Source organism: Zalophus californianus, chromosome 8 (assembly GCF_009762305.2).
Source record: "Zalophus californianus isolate mZalCal1 chromosome 8, mZalCal1.pri.v2, whole genome shotgun sequence".
NCBI lineage: Eukaryota > Metazoa > Chordata > Mammalia > Carnivora > Otariidae > Zalophus > Zalophus californianus.
In genome coordinates, this window is record NC_045602.1 from 110,411,111 (window position 1) to 110,435,075 (window position 23,965).

Genomic DNA, 23,965 nt, shown 5'->3' on the forward strand with positions numbered 1-23,965 from the left:
GTGTTACTGTGTTGGCATTGCCCTAAACCTGCTGTTTTAGGTGCTCCCTGCTGCCATGCTCCTCTCACTTCCAGCCACCTCCTCCAGCAACTTCCCTAGCATCATCTTGTTAGGGAGATGCCTGAGATGGTTCTGCTTTCTAGGAGCCATGCAGTGGAGCTCTGCTCTTTTTTTGGAAGTATGACTGCTTTCTTTCTCAGTCTTCAGACTGCTTTAATATTCCTGCCCCATTTCATGGCTCTTGTTACCTTACCTAGGTTTATTTGTACCCTTGGGATTGTTTTATTTATTTGACCCACTGACATCCATGGTTCTTCCTTAAGTCTGTGAGCTGCTGATCTATTTATAGAAACCTTGTCCACTTGCCTCTGCTTCCTTCCTCCCAGCCTTTCCTGTGTACAGAGTTCACCCCCTACATAGTAACCCTTCCCAGAGCTGAACAGTGATGTCCTCAGGCCCATGGTTGCCTTGAGTCAACAGCCAAGAGCTTTAGACACTGGTGTCTGCAGAAGAACCGTCACTGGCTATATTTGATATTTCCTTTAGGAAATTAAGGTGGCTTTAGACTATGGAGTTTCCATTTGGTATTTATCTCTGTAGCAAAGTACACAGCTAAGTCTGGTACCACAGATTTGACGGTGTTGAACTTTGAGAAGCAGAACATCCCGAAAGCGGTTCTTTTGACTTACTCTGTGCGAGCATTGTAGTAACCAGAGGGCCACAGTGGTGGGAGCATTGCATGGGAACTAGAAAATCCTTGCTGTCCACATGTGAGTACACAGTCCCTTTGAGGCACATTGCCTAGTTATAAAGAACTTTCAGTTTAGAGTTTTGTTACATTGTCTCTGAAATAGCTTTAATGGTATTATTCATTATGTGAGCAGAAAATGTGTAAAGGAAATGACTTTGACAATGTTGTGATTTAATTTTGTTTTCCTTACAGATGTAATTATATTGATTAAATCAGATAGTGTCCACCTGTACTGTAATCCTATAAACTATCGCTATCTCTTACCTTATGTGGCACATTGGAGAAATCTGCATTTCCACTGCATGACTGAAAATGAGGTAAGGAGAGAAGATAGAATAGGCACTTAGAGACGTTCTAAGGATACTCTTTCAGAAAAGTATACATCTAGAACAGGAGGCCCCTTAAAAAAATCAAATTGCAGGATATATTACACAAAAAAAGCTATTTGTTTTAGTGGAACTTTTCATAATTCATTATGAGGCTACCTTATAGATAAATTGTTTACTTGACAGACAAAAGGAACTCTTCAAATTGGGACCTAGTCGTAGGCTTGTGACCCTAGCTTCCTGTCCTCCTTATTACCAGCCTGCACCCATTCTCTTGGATGAGTGCAATGGACTGCCTCAGGAGAGTTTGATAAGCTTTTGTAACATTTCCATGTTTGGATTTTTTGGTATTTGTTTCCTTTTGGGTTCTTTTCAAGGGTTTGGCTGGAAATCAAATTAGGATTTGAGACTTAGGGTTTCATGGAAATGGTGACCTAATACGGGTAAAAAACCTTTCTTTTCTTTTTTTTAAGTTAAAGGTGTTTACTATAAATCCTAAGCGATCACTAAAATAACACAACAGACTTATAATCCAACAAAAAAAAATAAAATAGAATCGTAAAAAATACTAATATATAGTTGACCCTTGAACAAAATGGGAAGAACCCTTCTTTCCATGTGAGCTTTTGGGGAATTTTTGAGGCAGGTTTTATCTCTTGCATTCAGGTATCTGACCAGGAAACATAAGAAGTTGGCTTTGGAAACACCCTCTTGGGTGCAGTCCTCTATAAATGTCATTTGAGATAACTCTGATAAAATACCAAGAAAATAGGGGATTTTGCATGATGTCTCCTTAGAGCCTGTTTTCCTCTCAATTTTCCTCTTCAGTATGAAGATGAGGAAGCTGCAGAAGAATTTAAAATTGCCAGCTTTGTGGACATGGTTCGAGACTGTAGTAGAATTGGCATTCCTTACAGCTCCCAAGGTGGGTATCTGACAGCAAGCCATATTAGAACCTTGCTTGGATGATGTGTGAAGCCAGCATTTCTGATGCTCCTTCCATTGGAGGCATTCAGCTGGGAAACCCATTGATTTATTTTCACTAAAGGCAGAGAATCAAGCAGAATGAAATTTGGGAATTTTTCTGTGAAAGCTGGTACTCATAACTGAAATTTCTATAACAACACAGCAGGCCATCTAGTCAGATAGAAAAACTAATAAGGGATTTACCACAGTTGCCATCTAGCTGTGCCACTTAATTGTGTGAAGAGTATAGCTGTGGAGCCTCTTGGTAACAAATAGTAATTCAGGCAGCTGCTAAAAATATGCTGACAGTGAGGCTCAAAAATGATGTGTAAAAATAAAGGAAAATAATCCACAAGTTTAGCCGTGGTTATATCTTATTTTTAAAAAACTTTGCGTATTAGAACTATTGCTATACGAAAGGAAAATTTTTGATTTGGTAATTTTCCCTTGAGGAAGTTGATTGGCTATGTTTCTTAAGGGGGAAGGGCCAAGTTTGGGTCTGTTAATAATTATATCCACTAAGTGATGCAAGTCAGATGTAATAGGCCACTATTTATTTACTAACTTACTTGCTCACTTAGGAAACCAGAATGTGAAAGTATACTATAGAGAAATCTGAATTTATGTAACTTGTTATGGTTTGAATTTTCTTAGACTTTCATTTTGTATTTCTAGTTTTAATATCTAACCATTTTATCTGTTTCACTTTTATTTTGCTAAATGTGGCCATGGTGAATTTGAGAGAGATGATGCATGTCTAACCACATTAGATCAGGTTTAGACTGTTATATCCAGGATGGTTATTTGATACATGTTGTTTTATTTGATTCCTCTAGGTCACTTGCAGATATTTGATATGTTTGTAGTAGAGAAATGGCCAATTGTACAGGCCTTTGCACTTGAGGGCATTGGAGGGGATGGATTTTTTACCATGAAATATGAGGTATGTTCAAAAGCAGTATGCCTGGCTTTTGTCTGCCACTTGCTGTCTTTATGAAGGGCCCCCACAGCATGAGTGTGCATCGTTATAACACTCTGAAAAGCTAGCAGTGATCTCTCAAGAGCATGGAGCAAGTTAAAAAACTTGAAATGTAAAATAGATGCTGTGCAAAGCTAGTCCCTAAACTAGACTCCTGTGTCCTTTCTTCTAGGAGTTTCTCTCTGTCCTCCTTTCTCTCTTTTCCCCATTCTGAGTCCATTGTTCTTCCAGTCTACTCCTGTAGACTAAGCTGATTCCTCTTATAGGTTTCTTTGTCCTATGTTATACATTTTTCACACACCCCTACTCATGTACCCACCCACCCTTGGTCTCTGGATCGAAAGCTCCTTGAGAACAAAAACAGTCGTTTCATTGTTGTTGTTTGTATCTTAGAAATTCATATAATTTGCGGGACGCCTGGGTGGCTCAGTCGTTAAGCGTCTGTCTTTGGCTCAGGTCATGATCTCAGGGTCCTGGGATCGAGTCCCACATCGGGCTCCCTGCTCGGCGGGAAGCCTGCTTCTCCCTCTCCCCCTGCTGTGTTCCCTCTCTCGCTGTGTCTCTCTGTCAAATAAATAAAAAGAAATTCATATAATTTGAGAACTATTCAAGAGCAATGAAAAGGACGTGCAGAATTTTGTATAAGTACAGTATACTATAGAAATAAAAGGGTTATCTTTTGTGTTACAGACAGTATCTTTTATTTCAATATTCCTTCTATCTAGGAGATCACTCATAAATATTTGTTAAGTGAATTTATGAATGAGTCTGGTAGAGGGGGTCACCCAGAGTGCATATTAAGGAGGATGGCCTGGTAGCTTAGCAGCATCACCATAGGCATCTCCCAATGAGATGACCTGCCCCCAGCACAGAAACAGGGAATGAGCATTGACATGCTCAAAATGGGAACATACTATTAGGCATAGAGTAGGAAGCATGGCCCAGGGCTAATTACTATCCCTCCTTCCAAGAAGTAGCAGTGTCCCTAGGAAGTAAATGGATTCTTGCCTGGTAAACCCTGTAATGTGGAAGGAACATGGGATGTAGGGTTGAAGAGAAGCACACCACTTGGTCTCCACTTTTCCTCCTCCAAAACTATAGTATTCTCACATTGACTATAAGTAGCAGAACTTCAACAAGGCTGTGGGAGCTGCCCCTGCTAGGAAGTAATGCTCTCTAATTTATTTATTTATTTGAGAGAGAGAGAGAGAGAGAGAGAGAGAGAGTAAGCGAGCACGAGTGGTGGGGGAGGAGACTCCCTGCTGAGTGTGGAGTCTGACGCAGGTTTCCATCTTACCACCCATGAGATCCCAACCTGATCCAAAACCAAGAATCAGGCATTCAACCAACTGAGCCACCCAGGCGCCTCATTGCTCTCTAATTTAGAAGAATAGGGGCATAGGGCGCCTGGGTGGCTCAGTCAGTTAAGCATTCGACTTTTGATCTCAGCTCAGCTCTTGATCTCAGCTCAGGTCTTAATCTCAGGGTCTTGAGTTCAAGCCCCACATTGGGCTCCACACTAGGCTCTGTGCTAGGTGTGGAGACTACTTAAAAAAAAAAGGGGGGGTGCCTGAGTGGCTCAGTCGGTTAAGCGTCTGCCTTTGGCTCAGGTCATGATCCCAGGGTCCTGGGATCAAGCCCCACATTGGGCTTCCTGCTCAGTGGGGAGCCTGCTTCTCACTCTCCCTCTGCCCTCTGTCTGCCACTCTCTCTCTCTGTCAAATAAATAAATAAAATCTTTTAAAAAAAAAAAGGTAGTACACTAGGAGGCTGCAGGGTTCATACAAACCAGATGAGGCAGGCCTTCTGAGTCCTGCCTTAAGGTGCATTACACTGTGCAGACACATCCAAAAGGAACAAAATGCCCTTCCTTTCTTTAAGTAGGCTCCACACCTAGCGTAGGGCTTGAACTTATGACCCCGAGGTCAAGAACCTCACGCTCTACTGACTGAGCTAGCCAGGTGCCCCAACAAAATCCCTTCCAAAAAACCTTTACAAGATAATGTAGATCTTTCCTGTAGGGTAGTGTTTAATGGGGTGGAGTGGGCAATAGGAGGAAACTGCACACATAATATAGTGAGGCTACTATAAGTCTTCTCTCAAGATCCCTTTCTCTAGATCCTGCCTTTCTTTGTAGCTGCTAATTGTCATTCTCTCAAATACTTTCCTTTTGTCTCCCTCTCATTCTCCCCCCACCTCCGTTCCCTTCCTTACCAGCCTTTAGGGTATGGAACAGTACTCCACTCTGAGTCACACACCAAAAGCCTGATAACTGCCTGAGCCAGAAAGACTGTTGAGTCTTTTGAAGGCCAAGAGAAGAACTACAGACACTTAAAATTTAATTTTTAAAAATTCTGTCTTATTGTATGTCTATACCCAGAAGAAAGTCATTAACCCAGAGGAGGCTTTGTACACCCAGATGTACTAGGTGCCAGCATGAGAAAGGAAGCCAGACCCACATAAGCTTTTACTTGGCATTTAGGCTGGGCCAAACTGAATTACAGGTATAGAGAACTCTTCCTGGGAAGCAGCGTAGGGAAGTTCCTCTGATAGGGCTTTCCCTGCCTCCAGCTTCCTCCTTCTTAACTCTCTAGCTGCTGGAACTGTCACCTAGTAATGTAAATTTACATCAACTACCTCCTCAAGGAGAGAATTCTAGTAGCAAACTTCTGAATAATGAGAGTAACCATAGAGCAAGCATTCATTTACCTTTTTATGGACAAACATAAGATCTTTATATTGAAAGGTGGAATAAGACTTATGAAAAGATTCAACAAAATATAAGAAAGAAACCATAGCATATTAGATGCAGAGATAGATCAGCATTCTTTTTAAAAAGATTTTCTCCAGGAAATAGAATAAAAAATGAGAAAAATATCTCTTTTGTTCCTTTTAAGAATGGATTTTGTAAAAAAAGAAATGGTAGGTAGAGCACACAAAATTAAAAAGGGAGATAGATGAATAAGGAAATATAAGTCTCAAAATTATTAGTAAAATTAAAGTTTGCATTTAAAATTAGAAATCGGGGCACCTGGGTGGCTCAGTTGGTTAAGTGACTGCCTTCACCTCAGGTCATGATCCCAGGGTCCTGGGATCGAGCCCTGCATCAGGTTCCCTGCTCAGTTGGAAGCCTGCTTCTCCCTCTGCCAGTCCCCCTGCTTGTGTTCCCTTTCACGCTGTCTCTCTCTCTCTGTGTCAATTAAATAAATAAATAAAATGTTTAAAAAATAAAAATAAAATTAGAAATCAGATTCAGCACCTTCAAAAAAATCAAATCAGTTTATGTTTGAAAAGCTGTTCCAGAATACAGAGGAAGGAGCCAAATATATTAACTCAGTCTTTTGGAATTCAGAACATAAGGGAGTAGAGAACCTGAATAACTGCCTCTTGCCTGTCTGCTCTCCCTAAAAAACCTTTCTAGTAGTTGACAAGCTCTGCTGAAAGCATAAAACTTCCAATTAGCCTTTCCATTTGGAAGTAAAAACAAGCAACCAAAGATCACCAGACATTTGATTAAATACCTGTAACTTGAAAAGATCGAGATTAAAAAAAAAAAAAGATGGATTGGATAAGACCCAAAGGTAATTAAGATATAGAGCAAAACTTAAAGCACAAAACTCTCATTAGGATGCCCAGACAAGTAAGATTTGGTGACCATAGAACAAGTGTTATGGGATGATAAATTAACATAAAGAAAATAAGAGCTCAAAATAAAATAAAAATAACTAAAAAAAAGAAAATAAGAGCTCTGGGAAATTGTGATTGATAATAGAAGGTTTGGGAGGTAAAGTTAGGAAATTCTCTAAAAATATAAAATTAAAAAATCAAGGAGATAGAAAATATGAGAGAAGAGTTAAAAGACATAGAGAACTGATCCAAGACGTCTGATATCCAACAAGGAAGAGTTACAGAAAGATAGAGCAGAGATATCAGAAGGGAGGAAATTTTTTAAAAAGAATAAACATTTTCAGTGATAAAAAGAATAAAAACTTTTAAATTAAATGACTTACCAAGTATAAATGGGAAGGAAAAAGCCTTAAGTCTATCTATAAGAATATCACATTTCTTCCAGGAAGAAAAAAATAAGTCACCTACTTAAGACAATAGGAACCAGATTTCTCTTCTTCCCAAAACAATTCAACCTAGCCAAACCAAAAGAAAAAACAAAAAACAAAATATGTGAAGCAATGGTTTTCAAGACAATAGACATCAGATAATGAAAAATATTGATTCCCTGAGAGAAATAGACAAAGTCAGCCATATGATTGCACTAGTTTACTACTTTGAGAAAATTTCCAGGCCCATGGCACAGGGAGGGGGTACCCAGGTGAATCCCAGTGTATTTCCTAAGTTGAGAAGATACGGTAGAGAGTCTGGTGAGAGCAGGGCAGCTAGAGTGCTAAAAAGGAAAGTGCCCAGAGAGAACTCCAAAGATCTGCCAAGATTCCCCTACCCTTCCCCCATCCCAAGTATTCAAAAGAGTATCAGTGCATTCATGTGTCAGGTAACTGCCAAGGGCAGAGTTAAAAAAAAAAACAAACTGAAAAGTACTCAAGAACAGTGCCTGATACATGCTAAGGGCTGGGAACAGTAGCTGTTCCCACCAGTTAGACTGAAAAAAACACATAATTCAAAGGGCGTTGAGTAGAGCCCTCAGAAGGGTATTCAAAAGATGTACCAAAGTTTCTGTAAAGAGAGCTTCCTTGAATGGGACTGCATTTATTAATATGTATTGGTTCTAATATAATTGGTAAAATTTTGATTTATTCTAATCACTGAGTTTTCACCAAAATAGTCATTTATGATACTTTTGGTTGTCAGTGATATTGACTCATTTATTTCAATGTTTTTACCCTTACGTTGCAGTTGCAGGATGTGAGTTTGAGTCTATGGAATGTCTACAGCAAGATGGATCCTATGTCTCTGGAGAGTTTGCTTTCAGAAGTAAGAAGCCAAATTGTATTTAACGTTTAAATATTACAGCCAGCTCAGTTATCCACTAACGGTATTTAACTTAAAGAAATGCAAGATATATTTTTGTTTGAATGGTTTCTTCCCTGATTGTTATCTTAAACTCCTCGGGGGTAGAAGGAGACCTGGAAAAGTGATAGTGCCTCTTTCGCTCTGAGGAAACCTCACCTGAGGTGAGACCAAGGCTGCCTACCAGGGTTGATGTTTCCACCTAAAAACATTCTGTTGGGCTGGACTTCAGGAAAACAATACAGACGCTGTCTTTCTGCACTTTTTCCCTGAGAAGAAATGATTAAAAAAATGGGGTTTGGCTTAAAAGAATCAAGAATTAGAGCAGAGGTCAGCAAACATAGGCTTTGTATGCCCTCCGTCTCTGTTAGAACTATGTTAGAACTACTCAGCGGTACCATTGTAGCCTGAGAGCAACCATGGACAATGCTTAAATGGATGCGTGTGTCTGTGTGTTCCAAGGAAACTTTATTTACAAAAATATGTGGCCTGCTCACAAGCCATAACTTGTTGACTGCTGCATTAGAGTGTCAGGCATTAATATCTGAACTTGGAAGAAAGCATAAAGTTGGGTGGAGCAATTTCCAGTAAGGAGCAACAGATAAAACTGAGGCTACAGGAACAGATGCTATGATTAAGCAGCTCAGCAGTGTCTCTCAGTGGCCATGGCTAGATATGCATGGAAAAAGAATAGTGTGTAGCCTTTTAATTAAGTTAGTTATGATATTAAAACCCAACAAAAGTAACAAAAATGGAAACTACAGACCAGTCTCACTTGTCAATGTTACTGCCTGTTTTTTTGGGTTTTTTTTAAGATTTATTTATTTATTTGAGAGAGTGGAAGTGAGAAACAGAGCACTAGTGGAGGGGAAGAGGGGCAGAGGGAGAGGGAGAAGCAGACTCCTCACTGAGTAGGGAACCCAATATGGGGCTTGATCCCAGGACCCCGGGATCATGATCTGAGCTGAAGGCTGATGCTTAACCTACTGAGCCACCCAGGCGCCCCTTTAGTGCCTGTATTTTAAGTAAAATATTAGCAAGTAGAATCCAGTATCATTTTAGAATATTCTCTGATGAAGTAGAGCTTAATAAGGGTGCAATATTTAGTTTAGTATAAAGAAATCTATTAACGTAATCACTGTACTAGTTTTTCTCCTTGGAACCATTTGCGATGACTCCATAGATGCCTAAAAGGCATTTGATAAAATTGAACATCCATTCTGTTTAAACATTTCTAATTAAATAGGTATACAAAAGAAAAGTAAACCCTGAATTTTTTGTACTTTGCAAAAACCTAATCATCATCATTAATCCATGGCTAATCTAATTATGGAAAAAAGTGAACATGCAAAAATTTATAGCATAAGAATGCAAAAATGATAAAGAAAATTTAACCACAAAGAAAGAAGAGAGATAAGTAGTTTAGGAGTTCCTACAAGTGTCTGAGACCCATACCCCACTTGCATGCAGTACCCTGAATGTGAGGATGCTATACATCACACATGGAGGCTAAACATAGCACTGTAGTTTTAAGAACATTGCAAGCATCTCTGGAGTCAGTTAAGAGGGACCACTCAGAAGGACATTTTTAATTGCACCTCAGCCAACAATGACATCTTATAGCTGAAGAAGCAATAGTGGTAATCACCATGGGCTGTAGACCAGGCCCTTCCTGGTTTTCTGACTTCCCATGAGCAAAATCGACTGAAGTTTAGTCCCTACCCTCAAAATATTTTAATTTAGTGATTAAGATTAACAAATGCAGTGAGACCTAGACCGAGATCAATTACAGATCAGAATTACTTAGATCCCGGGCGCCTGGGTGGCTCAGTTGTTAAGCGTCTGCCTTTGGCTCAGGTCATGATCCCAGGGTCCTGAGATCAAGCCCCGCATCGGGCTCTCTGCTCAGCGGGAAGCCTGCTTCTCCCTCTCCCACTCCCCCTGCTTGTGTTCCCTCTCTCGCTGTGTCTCTCTCTGTCAAATAAATAAATAAAATCTTAAAAAAAAAAAAGAATTACTTAGATCCCTACTTTAATGGCCTGATAAAAGAAAGGGTACACTTTTCTAGAGGTAAATATTATGTACTTCAGTTTTTCAGTAAAAACTTTAATAACAAAATGTCTGGCATATGATAAAAAAATTAGTAGAAGATATGAAGCAAGAAAATTTTGTTATTAAGAAACAGTCAGGCATGTCTGGGTGGCTCAGTCAGTTGAGCGTCTGCCTTCGGCTCAGGTCCTGATCCCAGGGTTCTGGGATCGAGCCCTGCATCGGGCTCCCTGCTCAGCAGGAAGCCTGCTTCTCCCTCTCCCACTCCCCCTGCTTGTGTTCCTTCTTTCGCTGTGTCTCTCTGTGTCAAATAAATAAATAAAATCTTAAAAAAAGAAAGAAAAAAGAAACAGTCAATAGGGAGGCACCTTGCTGGCATAGTTGGTAGAGCTTGCAGCTCTTGATCTCAGGGTTGTGAGTTCAAGCCCCACATTGAGTGTAGAGATTACTTAAAAATAAAGTCTTAAAAAAAAAAAACAGTCAAGAGGATTAGATCCAGATATTGGAATTAACTAATGGAAAACTTCAAATAACTAATAAAAATGCTAAAGAATTTCAGCAGAGACCTGAAAACTATAAAAAGAACCAAATGGAAATGTTAGAAATGAAAAATACTATACCTAAAATGAAAAATTTATTAGATTGTCTTAACAGCAGGTTAGATACAAATGAAGAGAAGTTCTGTGAACTTGAAGATAGGTCAAAGGAAGTTTTTAAACTGAAGGACCAAGAAAAAAAGACCAAGGGGAATAAAACAGAGCATCAAGTATCTGCCAAACAATGTCAAATGATCTAACATAGTATGGTTGGAGTCCCAGAAGGAAAGTAGAGAGAAAATGCAGCAGGAAATCTGAGTTGGTAATGTCCAAGAACTTTCCAAGCTGATGAAATAAATCAGTCCACAAATCCATGAAGCTCATTGAACCCCACATAGGATAAAAATTACCATAAACATGTATAAAAATGACCACAAATTTATGCAGGGATCTCTTGCGGTGAGTCTACAAATGTTCTTAATAAAATTCGAATCCAGCAACCAAATGTATTTAAAATGCAGTTCTAGTCTTTATTTGTATCTCTAGAAAAATTACTGAAAAGTGAGCGGTTTATACCCATATTACTTTTTAAAAATCTGCCTTATTTTCTTCTCCCTTCTCTGAGCTGTTTTGTAGCCTCCAAACTTCTCTAAAACCCTCTTTTCTGTCCACCATCCAAATACTTTTTCTGCTCACATCTCTTTCCCCTTTGCCAAGACTTGTAGTCTTAAGCCAGAATTGACATCTAGGCTTTAATTCCCACTGGCCAGTCACTGCTGGCGGTTCTTTGATGGCCAGAGAACCTACAGCTCCATGCTTCCTGCTCAGATCTCACGGAGGGAGAGTGCAGACTCCTCTCAGAAGTATTATTTTTTTATTTTATTGGTAATTTTTTCCATGAACTACTCCTTATAGATGAACTGCGCCCATACTCACAGATACACTAATTAAACTACAAGGAGGTGCTACTTTTTCATCTACTAAAATGCTAGAAATTTGTTAAAGGCTGAGAGTAGAGTTGCCAGTTGCCAAAGAGTAAGAGTGAGTCCTTCAGTGGAATAGGTGAAATGCCTGTCTGGAGGGAACATTTGGCATCCCTGTCCAGCAATTTCAGTCTAATAATTTATCTCAAAATAATTAAAGATGCCAGTGAAGGATGTTCACTGAAGAATTGTTTATAAAAACTGTTAATAAAAATTGAAGACAAAGTGAATGTCCAACAGTAGGAATTAGATTAAATAAATCTATTCGGTGGCCCATTATACTGTCATTTAAAATCATGTTTTAGAATTGGATTTGATAGAGAAGTTCAAAATATGTTTGGCAAAGTAAAAGGTATTATTTCCATCTTTGTAAAACAATTTGTGTTTCTATGTCTTAGAAACTCCAGTGATAGTCTTTTTTTTTTTTTAAGATTTTTATTTATTTATTTGACAGCGAGAGAGGGAACACAAGAAGGGCGAGTGGGAGTGGGAGAGGGAGAAGCAGGCTTCCCACTGAGCAGGGAGCCCGACGTGGGGCTCTATCCCAGGACCCTGGGGTCATGACCTGACCCGAAGGCAGACACTTAACGACTGAGCCACCCAGGCACCCCTCCAGTGGTAGTCTTATTGGTCATTTATTTTATTTTATTTTCATTTTCCCATTTTTATTGCATTATGTAATTCTTAAAAATACTTTTAAATACTGAAATTGATCCTTTTTCTACCCTTGTCAGTCAGTATAGTGCCTTTGGGGCTTTTTGCGAGAGAGAGGGCATGAGTGGGAGGTAGGGGCAGAGGGAGAGGGAGAGAATCTTAAGCAGGCTCCACGCTCAGCGCAGAGCCTGACACAGGGCTTGATCTCACAACCCTGAAATCATGACCTGAGCTGAAATCAAGAATCAGATGCTCAACTGACTGAGCTACCCAGGCACCCCTGCTTGTTGGTTTCTTCAACAAATCCGTAGTCCTTGATCCCTGGTATTTCTTGGATACTATGCTTATACTAAAGTCGCAGAAATAGGTAGACCTGGCCCCCACTCACACTGTTTAATGGGCTTTTAGACCAGTAATAGCAGTATACTTTAGTAACTGCTATAGTTGCAGTGGAACATAGAAGGTAAGGAAAATAACTCTGCCTGGAATTGCTCAGGATTGCTTCCCAAAGGAGTCTTGTGTGGTGATCAGAGATTTTCCAGAAGAGGAGGGGATATGAACATTCTAGCCACAGGGAAGGAACCTGTCTGAAAGCCCCAGAAATACACAGAAAGCCCCAGAATCATCTCCTTTTGAACATTGAGAGCAACTGCTCAAACATGCCTGCTTTCCCTTTGCCTAGTCCTTAAGCCAACTCAACTTGCCTGTGGTGCCATGGATATGGACTTTGAGCCACCAGAGAGCTGGATACCAGCCTCGGGCCAAGAATTCTGTCTAAAGTTCGGTATCCTTCCCTACCAGCCAAGAACCAAGGCAGACTGGCATGGTTCTTGGGGTTTTCAGACCTTTACTGCTTATCTGACCTTGATATTTATCTGGGCTTGTCTTCTGAATTTGGCCTCAAAGAGTCTGTGCAGATAAACTTTCCCTTCATCATCAGATGCAACTGACCAGTTCCACCTACATACACAGTATCTATTTCCGCAAGTGCACCATTTATAATAGGGAAAAGTTGGAGAATAGTGTGCCTGGTGGAAAAAACACAGGCTCTGGGTCTCTCTCACCTAGATATAAATATATCTGCTCTTTAGTATTCCATCCTCAAGCAGGTCGCTTTACTCTTCAGTACCTCAGTCTCCTTATCTATAAAGTGGGCATAGAGAAATGCAAGGATGTTAGGATGTTTTAAGACTGTGTATGTGTATATGTGTGTATTTATATGGACATTTCATATATAATGCTAGTTATTTTTGGTATGAGAATTCATCGAATCTTTCATTTCACTCATAGCGTGGAACTGAAAGCAGTATTTAATGATTGATTCTACCTTATTCTGTAATTAATACTGACACATCCTCAGGGAATTTTTTGGGACGGAGTGCCCCATCTTTTTTCCTGTATTCCCCAAAACACATAGACTATCTTGGATCCTGGATCAGGGGCACTGATTGGACCCAATAGCAGCAGGTCAGGATCCCAAACTCAGAAGGTCTGGTTTACTGGGCCATGGCACAGAGGTGATATGGCAGGGCAGTCTGACCCAGATAATTGTAGGTTACCAGTTACAAGTATGCACATATTTATGTGTGTCTTTGTGTGTAAGATACATCTGTAAAAATAGAATATTTTCCAAAATGTTAACTGATTTTTGTTCTATATTTTCTGAGTTTTCTGTAGTGAATAATGTATTACTTGTGCATCTGTTTTTAAAAAGTTTTTATTAACACAGACTCAGAAAAGAGCATATAACTAATATATAGCTTAATGAGTCATTATAAAGCAAAGTAACAGAGTCTTGCCACCCCAGAAGCAATCTGAGTGCTTTTTGCCAAACCCATCACCTCTTTCCTACTCCCCCAAGAATAACACTATCGTGAATTCTATGGCAGTGACCCCCTTTTCTTTGCAACTTTTTCATCAAAATTTACTTCCAGAAAAACCTAGTTTAACTTTGCCTGTGTGTGCACACATGTGTGCATGTATGTAGGTTTCTCTTAATCTATAGGTTCCCCCTCCATCTCTTTGTCCCCACCCCTCACTATCTATTTATTAGGGAAACCAGATCATTTGTCTTATATTGTCCTCATTGGGATTTGTTAATAGCATTCCTATCATGTAGTTTAACATTTTCTCGTGTGTTCTGTATTTCCTTACTATTGGTAGTTGAATCTAGAGTTTTGGTCAGTGTTCTGGTTGATTTTGGGAGGGAAAACTACTTCTGAGAGGGTGTACATATATCTCATTGATACTTTTTATTTTGTGAACATTGATATGCAACCCTTAGATCTTTAATTCATTAATTAGATTCTTTAATCACCATTGTAAAATGGTAGTATTCCAATTTTGTAATTCCTTCTTCATTTATATTCTCTGAAGAGAAATATTCAACTTGCTATTTGGTTATGCAGTGGTAGAGTCCATGTGGGAAAAGCAAGATAATTGAACTCTTGCTTTTATATATCAATTTTAAAAGTAAAGTTGGTTCCCAGCCATTCTCCAAAAGTAACCAGTTCTTTTTAATTTGTCTCATTCTGAACTCATAGGTTTAAACATATTTGATGTTTCTGTCCATTGGAGCTATCATCTTTACTAATGTTCACATTGTTCCGTCTTTGGGCGGTGGCATACTTCAAGTTGGTCACAAATTGTTTTAACACAATCCTGATAGTCCTTGATAACTTCTTTGCCATATACTATGACAAGATATTCCTGGATTATCTTATACATTTCCTGTCCCAGATCTGGAATCAGTCATTTCTCTAATAAGTTCTGGTTTCTTTGAGTGGGGAATGATATTTCAACACAACAGTCTAGGTGCTAGGAATGCTCACTGGTGTTGGTTTGGTCATTGTTTCTAGATCTTTTCAGTGGGTAGAGCTAGCAAATTCTCTGTGTGTCTGTCTCTCTCCATGTGTGTGTGTGTGTGTGTGTGTGTGTGCATACATGCCTGATTTTTTTATCTCACATTATATAGAAAACATATATAGAAAACAATATCAGCACTTTCACCTACATGATGACTGAAAATAATTTTAGATATGTATACACATACACATCTGTAACTATCTGTAAATAAAGTAAAATATAGGTCACCTGGGCAGCAAGCAGCAGAGCCATTAGTAAGAATGTTGTTTACACTAAGTATTCCCAAGAGAAGTCCATTGTGCTTTATGCCTAGGGCCAGAAGTAGAGTCAGTACATGGGTAACACAGAGCCCATAGGTCTGGGTACTTGTGTATTGACTGGGAGAGAATAAATAAATAAAAAACTGACTGGCTGGATCTATGCTCTCCCTCTCTAGCTGTCTCTCTCTGTCAAATAAATAAAATCTTTTTTTTTTTTATTCATTTGACAGAGAGAGAGCGAGAGCAGGAACATAAGCAGGGGGAGTGGGAGAGGGAGAAGCAGGCTTCCGGCAGAGCAGGGAGCCCGATGCGGGGCTCGATCCCAGGACCCCGGGGACCATGACCTGAGCCGAAGGCAGACGCTTAACGACTGAGCCACCCAGGCACCCCGCTATTAACTTTTAAAATATATTTAAATGGTCTGGTATTTTGATATCTGATGCAGTTTCATGATTCTGGTTTTCTGCAGTACCTCTCAGTATGACCAAATGCATTATCCTTTTCATTTTCTTCTAGGATTTAGTGGCTTTTGAACATCAGTGGACTAGCTTCTTTGCTAATTTTGATACAGAAATTCCTTTCCTGCTGGAACTTTCTGAATCTCAGGCGGGTGAGGTATGTAAGGAAAGGGTCAAAGAGAAAAAAAAATTGATTAACTTATTTATTGTTTCTGTTTAGTTTTGTTAATTATTTCAGAATACAAAACTACCAATCTTAATATGTTTTGGTTATTATTTTCTTAAGCTTTGTTGTGTGCTGTAAAGAAGTTTTTAGCCCCCATGCCAACCTATGAACCTCTATAAAGAAGTTGTTTTTTGTTTTTCTGTGCCAGCTTCTATACAAGAAAGATACTCATTTTAGAGTGTGGTGATACCTCTGTCAGCAAGGAATTGTACTGGGCACTAGTTAATAGGCCTAGAAATAATTCTCCACATGTGAGTAGCACTCCTTTCCTCAGTTGAACCCCTAGGTAAGCTTTCTTTCCAGGTAAACCATGGTGAAGTTACTAGATTCAGTGTAAGACTCACTCCATGAGTAAACTGAGGTATCTAAATCAAGAAGCAGGGCATAGGACAGTCCCCAAAGTTAGTCAGCTGGGAGGATCAGAAGAGCAATCTTGAGCTTACACTTGAGTCTGCCTTGGGCTTGCACTGCCAGTCCTTAGCTCTCCTGTGCTGCAGTGACTCCTGACTTTGGAGTTGGTGTTGATCTTTGCTGTTAATGCATTTCACCTTTACATGTTATAAACCTCACTAATACATTGCTGTTATTTTTGTTTGAGCAGTCAATTTCCTTTTTTAATTCTCTTTTTAATCTTGTTTTAATCCTTTTTTAAAATAATTTAATTTTGAAAATTTTATGTATTTACTCATGTAGTTACTGTTCTCGATGCTCTTCATTCCTTTGTGTAGATCCAGATTTCCATTTAGTATGATTTCCATCTCCCTGAAGAGTGTCCATTAATATTCTTCATGGTGCAAATCTTCTGATGATGAGTTCTTCCAGCTTTCATATGTCTGAAAAAATATATTTATTTCACCTTCATTTTTGAAAGACATTTTTGCCATGTATAGAATTCTTGGTTGACAGTTTTTTCCTTTCAGTACCTGGAAGATGCTCTTCCACTGTCTTCTCCCTTGCATTGTTTGTGAGGGTTCTCCTCTCTATCTTTTTTTTTTTTTTTAAGATTTTATTTATTTATTTGACAGAGAGAGAAGACAGTGAGAGAGGGAACACAAGCAGGGGGAGTGGGAGAGGGAGAAGCAGGTTTCCCATGGGGCAGGGAGCCCGATGCGGGACTTGATCCCAGGACCCCAGGATGACCCGAGCCAAAGGCAGATGCTTAACAACTGAGTCACCCAGGTGCCCCATCTCCTCTTTATCTTTAATGTTCATCTTAATATTTATTCTTTATCTTTGTTCCTCTGTATGTAGCTAGTCTTTTTTTTTCCCCCTAGCAGCTTTTAAGATTTTCTCTTTTATTACTAGTTTTGAGTAGTTTCTTCATATTTCTTGTGCTTGGCTTTTGTTAAGCTTCTTGGATCTGCGGATTTATAGTTTTCATCAAGTTTGGAAAGTTTTTGGCCATTATTTGTTCAGATATTTTTTTTGTCCACCCTTTTCTCAGGGATTGTAATTACCTCTGTTATCAAGCCACTTGAAGTAGTTCCACATCTCACTGATGCCCTTTTCAGTTTTCTGGATTCTTTTTTCTTCTCTCATTACTGTGGTTCCAAGAGTGAAAGATACTCGAAACGGTATATTCTGTGAACTGTATGTCACTCCTTCATTCCTACCACCCCCTTCTCATTCCCTCCCTTTCTTCACCATTTTCCACTTACTCCACTAATAATAGGTAACAGATCTTTTCATTTCTGATTTATCTTTTTTTCTTTTGCACAAATAAGCAGACACATGTGTATTTTCTCTTGTTTCTTTCATTGAAGGGCAAGATACATGAGTCACTTCCACTTTGCTTTTTTCCCTCAACAAGAATATATCCTCGAGGGGTGCCTGGGTGGCTCAGTGATTGAGTGTCTGCCTTTGGCTCAGGTCATGATCCTGGGGTCCTGGGATCAAGCCCTGCATCAGGCTCCCTGCTCCATGGGAAGCCTGCTTCTCCCTCTCCCACTCCCCCTGCTTGTGTTCCCTCTCTCACTGTGTCTCTCTCTGTCAAATAAATAAATAAAATCTTAAAAAAAAAAAAATCCTCGAACTTTCTCCAAGTCAGTTCATTGAGATTTTCCTCATCCTTTGCTAATGATTCATAGTACTCCATTGTGTGGAGTAAGATCTGTAAACACCAAAACTCCAACTGATGAACATCCAGAGGATGTAAGTAAACAGTTAATTACCAAAGGGAAATCCAGATGGCCATTGAATATATCTGAAATACTCTACTTCATTAGAAATCAAAGGAATGTATAATAAAACAGCAATGAGATACCACTTTTCTTTCTTTTTTTTATAGATTTTATTTATTTATTTGACAGAGAGAGAGAGAGAGAGGGAACACAGCAGGGGGAGTGGGAAAAGGAGAAGCAGGCTTCCCGCCGAGCAGGGAGCCCGATGCAGGGGTCAATCCGAGGACCCTGGGATCATGCCCTGAGCTGAAGGCAGACCCTTAATGACTGAACCACCAGGCACCCCAAGAGATACCATTTTTCACTTATCAACTTGGCAAATATATTTCTAAATGGATATTTAATTGACAGTGAATATGAGGATATTCACACTCATGTATCATAAGTGGAAGTGTATATTGATAAAACTTTTTTTTAAAGATTTTATTTATTTGTCAGAGAGAGTGCACAAGCAGAGGGAGAAGCAGGCTCCCTCCTGAGCAAGGAGCCCAATATAGGACTTAATCCCAGGACCCTGGGATCATGACCAGAGCTGAAGGCAGATGCTTAACCATCTGAGCCACCCAGGTGTCCCAGTTAAAACTTCTTTGAAAATCAGTTTAGCAATATAATTCTGCCTTTTTACCCTGTAATTTCATTTCCAGATCTGCTTTAAGGAAATAATTAGAGCTACAAATAAAATTTATGAAAAGTTGTTTATTACAGTATGTAAGAGTTAGTAGCAATTTCTAAGAATAGAGGACTATTTAATAGGCTTTGGTACAATCATATACTATGGATGTACCATAGAAAAAAAATAGGAAGAAAATATACCAGAATGTTAACAGTTATTAGAGATTGTAGACGGCTTTTATTAAATTCTAAAATAAGCATGTATTATATAATCAGGGTGGGGGGAGAACAATAGATGTTATTTAGATGTACTAAAATTGCCTTTTGGAATTTTGAACCTTTTTGACATAGCCCCTGCATATCAATTTTAGGTTAGTATGTAGCCTAGTACTGTACACCAAGGCAGAGAAGTACTTCTGTGGTTTCCTGGTAAACTTCTTTCGGTGTACTTATAAGTTCTGTGGATTCTTTCTCAATGCTGATTTTAAATTAGTATGTTAGGGGGTGACTGGGTGGTTCATTTGGTTGAGTGGCTGCCTTCGGTTCAGGTCATCATTTCAGGGTCCTGGGATCAAGCCCCGCATTGGGCTCCCTGCTCAGCAGTGAGTCCGCTTCTCTCTCTCCCATTGCCCCTCCCCCTGCTCTTGTGTGTGCTCTCTCTCGCTCTCTCAAATAAATAAATAAAATTTTAAATAAGTAAATAACTATAAAAATAAATCAGTATGTTAGAATTAATATATATTCCTTTATTAGAAATGTAGAAAAACAAATTTTTAATAGAAGGGAAAAATTCCTATATGATTAGTAACTTGGACCATAGATGATGATTGGTCCAGTTTTCTTTCAATAATTAAAAATTATAAAACTTAACAAGAATTTCTTTTCTTTACCTTCCTTTTTCTTTTGCAGCCTTTGTCTTTATTTCTTTTGCTATTTTTTGTTTGCTACCTGTCCCCAAAATTCATGTTGCTTTATACCACATATGTCCTTCCATGTTCTTACAATAATCTATAAACATCTCTCTCTCACACACACACACACACACCTACATATGCACATATGTACATATATGAGGGGTTTTTGTGATTGTTTCATAAAATTATGATCTTAATTTATACAATATTGGCTTCTTTTTTAGCCATTCAGAAGTTACTTCAGTCATGGAATGATCTCCAGCCATATAACTGAAAACAGGTAAGTTTCTTGGGGAAGAAAGGTGAATGGTAATAGAGAAAATGGGATTGATGAGGGGGGTGGTTGTGAGGGAGCATCTAAGTCCAGAAGGTAGAGTCAGGAAAATATAAATTGACTTAGTCATCACAGGGTAAGAAATCATACCCTGAAAAATTGTCCATTTACTGCTTTTGTATTTATATACATACATTTTTTTTTTTTTAAGATTTTATTTATTTACTTGAGAGAGAGTGACAGCACACAAGTGGTGGATAGAGGCAGAGGGAGAGTGAGAAGCAGTGTTCCCACTGAGCAGGGAGCCCGATGCGGGGCCCATTGTGATGCGGGGCCCATTGTGATGCGGGGCCCATTGTGACGCGGGGTTTGATCCCAGGGCCCTGAGAGCATGGCCTGAGCCAAAGGCAGATGCTTAATCGATTGAGCCACCCACACACCCCTATACATATATTTTTTTAAAATACAGTTTTATAGTAAACTAGCTTTTAAAACATTGTACCTTGCTGAAATCTAAAGAATTTTATAGTACATCCCTACCCCCAGGAAAACTAGGAAGCAGAATGTCCAAGGGCTAGGCAGGGGTCAACAGCATCTTGTGGGGAGTCAAAGGGCTCAGGCATTAAAAGTCCAGCCCCAGGAAGACAGGGAGCATCAGGGTTGCTGCATTTGTTTTCTTGAGGTGTTTCCTTTAGCACCTCTCTTGTCATGGTAATCAGGAGGGCCCCCGCTGGGGATGGTTCCCCTGATGGATGGATAAGAGTAGTTCTTTCCTCCCTTTTCTTCCCTAATTCCAATTGAGTTTGAAGTGAGACAAATTGCCAGGGCTGGCACTTACGGTCATTTACCTTGAATTAAGCTTCAGAAGAAAAATCAGAGTCATGTTTACTTTTAAGAGCCCCTATTTGCCTGAAGCTTAAGGAGGTATTTTTAAGAATAATACAAGAAATGTAAAGAATTTTCCACATGACACACACTAAGGGCAATTTAAGGAAAGGGTAGGGGTAAAGGGAACTGTCTTAATCTGTTTTAGCTCCTGTGACAAAAATACCATAAACTGGGTGGCTTATAAACAAAAAACATTTATTTCCCAAAGTTCTGGAGGCTAGGAAGTCCAAGATCATGGCACTATCCCATCCAATGTCTGATGAGGGTCCACTTCCTCTTGGATAGCAGTCATTTCACTATAACCTTACCTAGCAGAAAGGGCAAGGGATCTCTCAGGAGCCTCTTTTATAAGAGCCTTTTTTATAATCTCATTCATGTGGGATCTGCCCTAATGACTTAATCACCTCCCAAAGGCCCTGCCTCCAATACCATCACTTTGGGGGTTAGGATTTTAACATGAATTCTGTGGGGACACAAACATTCAGTCCATAGCAGAAGCTATCTTTTAAAAATATCCTTTAGGTACTATTTGTTGAGAACATAGGACATACTAAGCAAGAGATACATGATCAAAAAACCAGTCACGGGGGTGCCCAGCTGGCTCAGTCAGTAGAGTATTTGACTCTTGATCTCAGGGTCATAGTTTGAGCCCCATGTTGGGCATAGAGATTACTTTAAATAAATAAATAAACAACAGTCATGGTCTCTGCCCTTGTGGAGTGTATAGTGTGGTAGAGAAATAAGACATTAATCAAGCAACCTCACAAAATAACAGAGTTACAAACTCTGGTGCCATGAAGGAGAAAAGAACAAGGCATTGTGAAGACCATAGCTGGAGAGCCTGGTCTTTTCTGAGGGGAGATCTGAATGATGAGTAAAGATAATAAGATGAGCGCCTGGTTGGCTCAGTCAGTGAAAGGTGCAATTCTTGATCTTAGGGTTTTGGGTTCAAACCCATACTGGATGTAGAGATTACTTAAAAATAAATTCTTAAAAAAAAAAAAAGATGATTAAGGGAGAAAAGCATCCTGAGATGAGAGCATAAGGAACATAAAAGAAGATGGGTTTGGTGGAATATAAAAGTTGGGGGAGGGTGGCCTTCCATGGAGCCAAAGAAGTTGGCCAGCCAGACCATGCAAGTCTTTGGCCATGTGAAAGAATTCAGTCCTTCTGAAAATAACATAAAGGCATTAAAGGCTTTCCATGTATGAAAGGTTGTCCTCTCTGAACCGTGGAGAATAGATTCTAGGAGAGCAGGAGTGGAAGCAGGGTCACAGTGAGGAAGCATTGCAGTTGTCTGGGAAAGCAATGATGGCAACATGGATGAGGCTTGCGACCATGTGGATTGAAGGAAATAGACAAATAGAAGTGATACTTGGGTGGTTGATTGGATTTAAAAGGTAAGGGGCAGGAGAAGTCAAGGAGGCCTAAGGAGGCGTCTCAGGTCTGGCTCAGTCCCTGGATGGATGATGATGTCGTTTATTTACTGCAAGAACTGGAAGGGGAACGGGGTAGATCATGAAAGAGGAGAGGAAAGGCAGACAGCTGAAAGTAAAACCCTAGGAATATTCAGAGGCAGATGGAAGAAGAGAATGGCTGACAGGGGAAACTGAGATGCAACAGCTCTTGCAGGGACAGGGTGTCAGGTGCTTCTGAAAAACCAAGGAAGGGCAGGTTGAAGCCTATCTATTGGATTTGTTATTTGCTATGTGAAAGTCACTTGGTGACTTTTGCAAGAGTAATTAGAGTGAAATGACTGAGGGGTCAACTGAAGTGGGCTGAGAAGTGAGCAGAAAGTGACAGCAAAAAACTAAAATAAACAGACAAGTCTAACCAAGAGAGGAGACAAAAGAAAGAGATGCATGCAGGGCAGGTGAGTGTGGTAGTGAGATATTTGCAACCCTGTTGTCCTCCTCCCATCCTAAAAGCTAGTCCAGAATGGTTAATGCCTCTATTGTCTGCCTGTAGTTTGAGTATCACAACCGTCATCCTTTAAAATTTCTATTTCTATTAAAATGCTGTTGTATGAAACTGGAAACTTGCTCCATCTCTGTATCATGGACGGCAGACCTACGGAAGTTTCTCCTTAAGAAGTAGAACAAGCTGAAAATATAAACCTGGCTTGAATTTAGTTATGTCCCTAAATGACCCCTGTGGGTCAGTAGGAGGAGTCAGAGACATCTGGCATAACTTCGCAGCAAGCAAGGAGTATTAGGGGGACTGGATAACCACTTTGCTCAGACTGCAGGACTGAAAACCCTAAGCAGGACTGAAAACCCTCTCTGAAAACCCCAAGGAGCCCACTCACTGGGAAGTTGCCCTAGATAGGACTCTCTTTTCTAATCACATTTTTGGTTTGCCACTCCAGCCCTAATAGGCAGCCATTCGTTCTCTTTGGTAATCACTCCACACGAGAAAATCTGAACGCTGGCAACTTTAACTTCCCTTCTGAAGGGCATCTGGTACGCAGCACTGGTCCCAATGGGAGCTTTGCCAAACACATGGTGAGTGGCTTGATACCTGGTGCTTAATTGGTTTTATTAAATAGGGAGGAGGGGAGGATAAGGGGAACCTTTCTAGTTTGTGCATTGATTTAATCTTGAACTTGAAGTTGTTTTGGAGTGAAAGAAGTGATTGCAAACGGACTATTTTTATATAAGTACTAGGTGTAATTTGAAAATATCATAGTTAATTTTTAAATATTTAAAGGAAAAAGCTTAAAAAATATTTTCTCAAACCAAACTCTTCAATTTGTAATAAGTAATATGGTCAGTAGAATAAGAATTTTAAATTAGCTTGCAAATAGACTCATTCCAAGCCTACTAGGTTTGATACGTCTTCACTGTTACATTTCAGGACATAAACTTTGAGGATCACTGTTCTTTTATTGAGGGTGCCAGGGAGAAGACTTTTGCATTTGGTGGTAAACATTCTTTTAAAGGAAACATTAGACTATAATATGAGACTCTAGTGATTGTAAAAGTCTGTGGAAGTTTAAGTATTTTCAAAATGTTCCTGACAATCAGGAAAGCTGGGGAGGTAGGTACTATTTGTTAGTTTTGAT

At 39.5% G+C, this 23,965-nt stretch overlaps 1 protein-coding gene across 6 annotated transcripts in view; it reads left to right on the forward strand.

Moving 5' to 3' along the window:
• C8H20orf194 (chromosome 8 C20orf194 homolog) overlaps window positions 1-23,965 on the forward strand; it is a 129,695-nt gene that overhangs the window by 27,366 nt on the left and 78,364 nt on the right. For 5 of the 6 annotated variants that reach the window (XM_027621146.2, XM_027621143.2, XM_027621144.2 and 2 more), the window contains exons 4-10: window positions 944-1,068; window positions 1,906-2,002; window positions 2,880-2,986; window positions 7,889-7,966; window positions 15,866-15,964; window positions 19,964-20,019; window positions 23,270-23,405. In XM_027621146.2, coding sequence (XP_027476947.1) covers window positions 944-1,068; window positions 1,906-2,002; window positions 2,880-2,986; window positions 7,889-7,966; window positions 15,866-15,964; window positions 19,964-20,019; window positions 23,270-23,405 — 698 coding nt within the window. The remainder of the gene's footprint in view (window positions 1-943; window positions 1,069-1,905; window positions 2,003-2,879; window positions 2,987-7,888; window positions 7,967-15,865; window positions 15,965-19,963; window positions 20,020-23,269; window positions 23,406-23,965) is intronic. The other variant, XM_027621147.2, reaches the window with a different exon arrangement.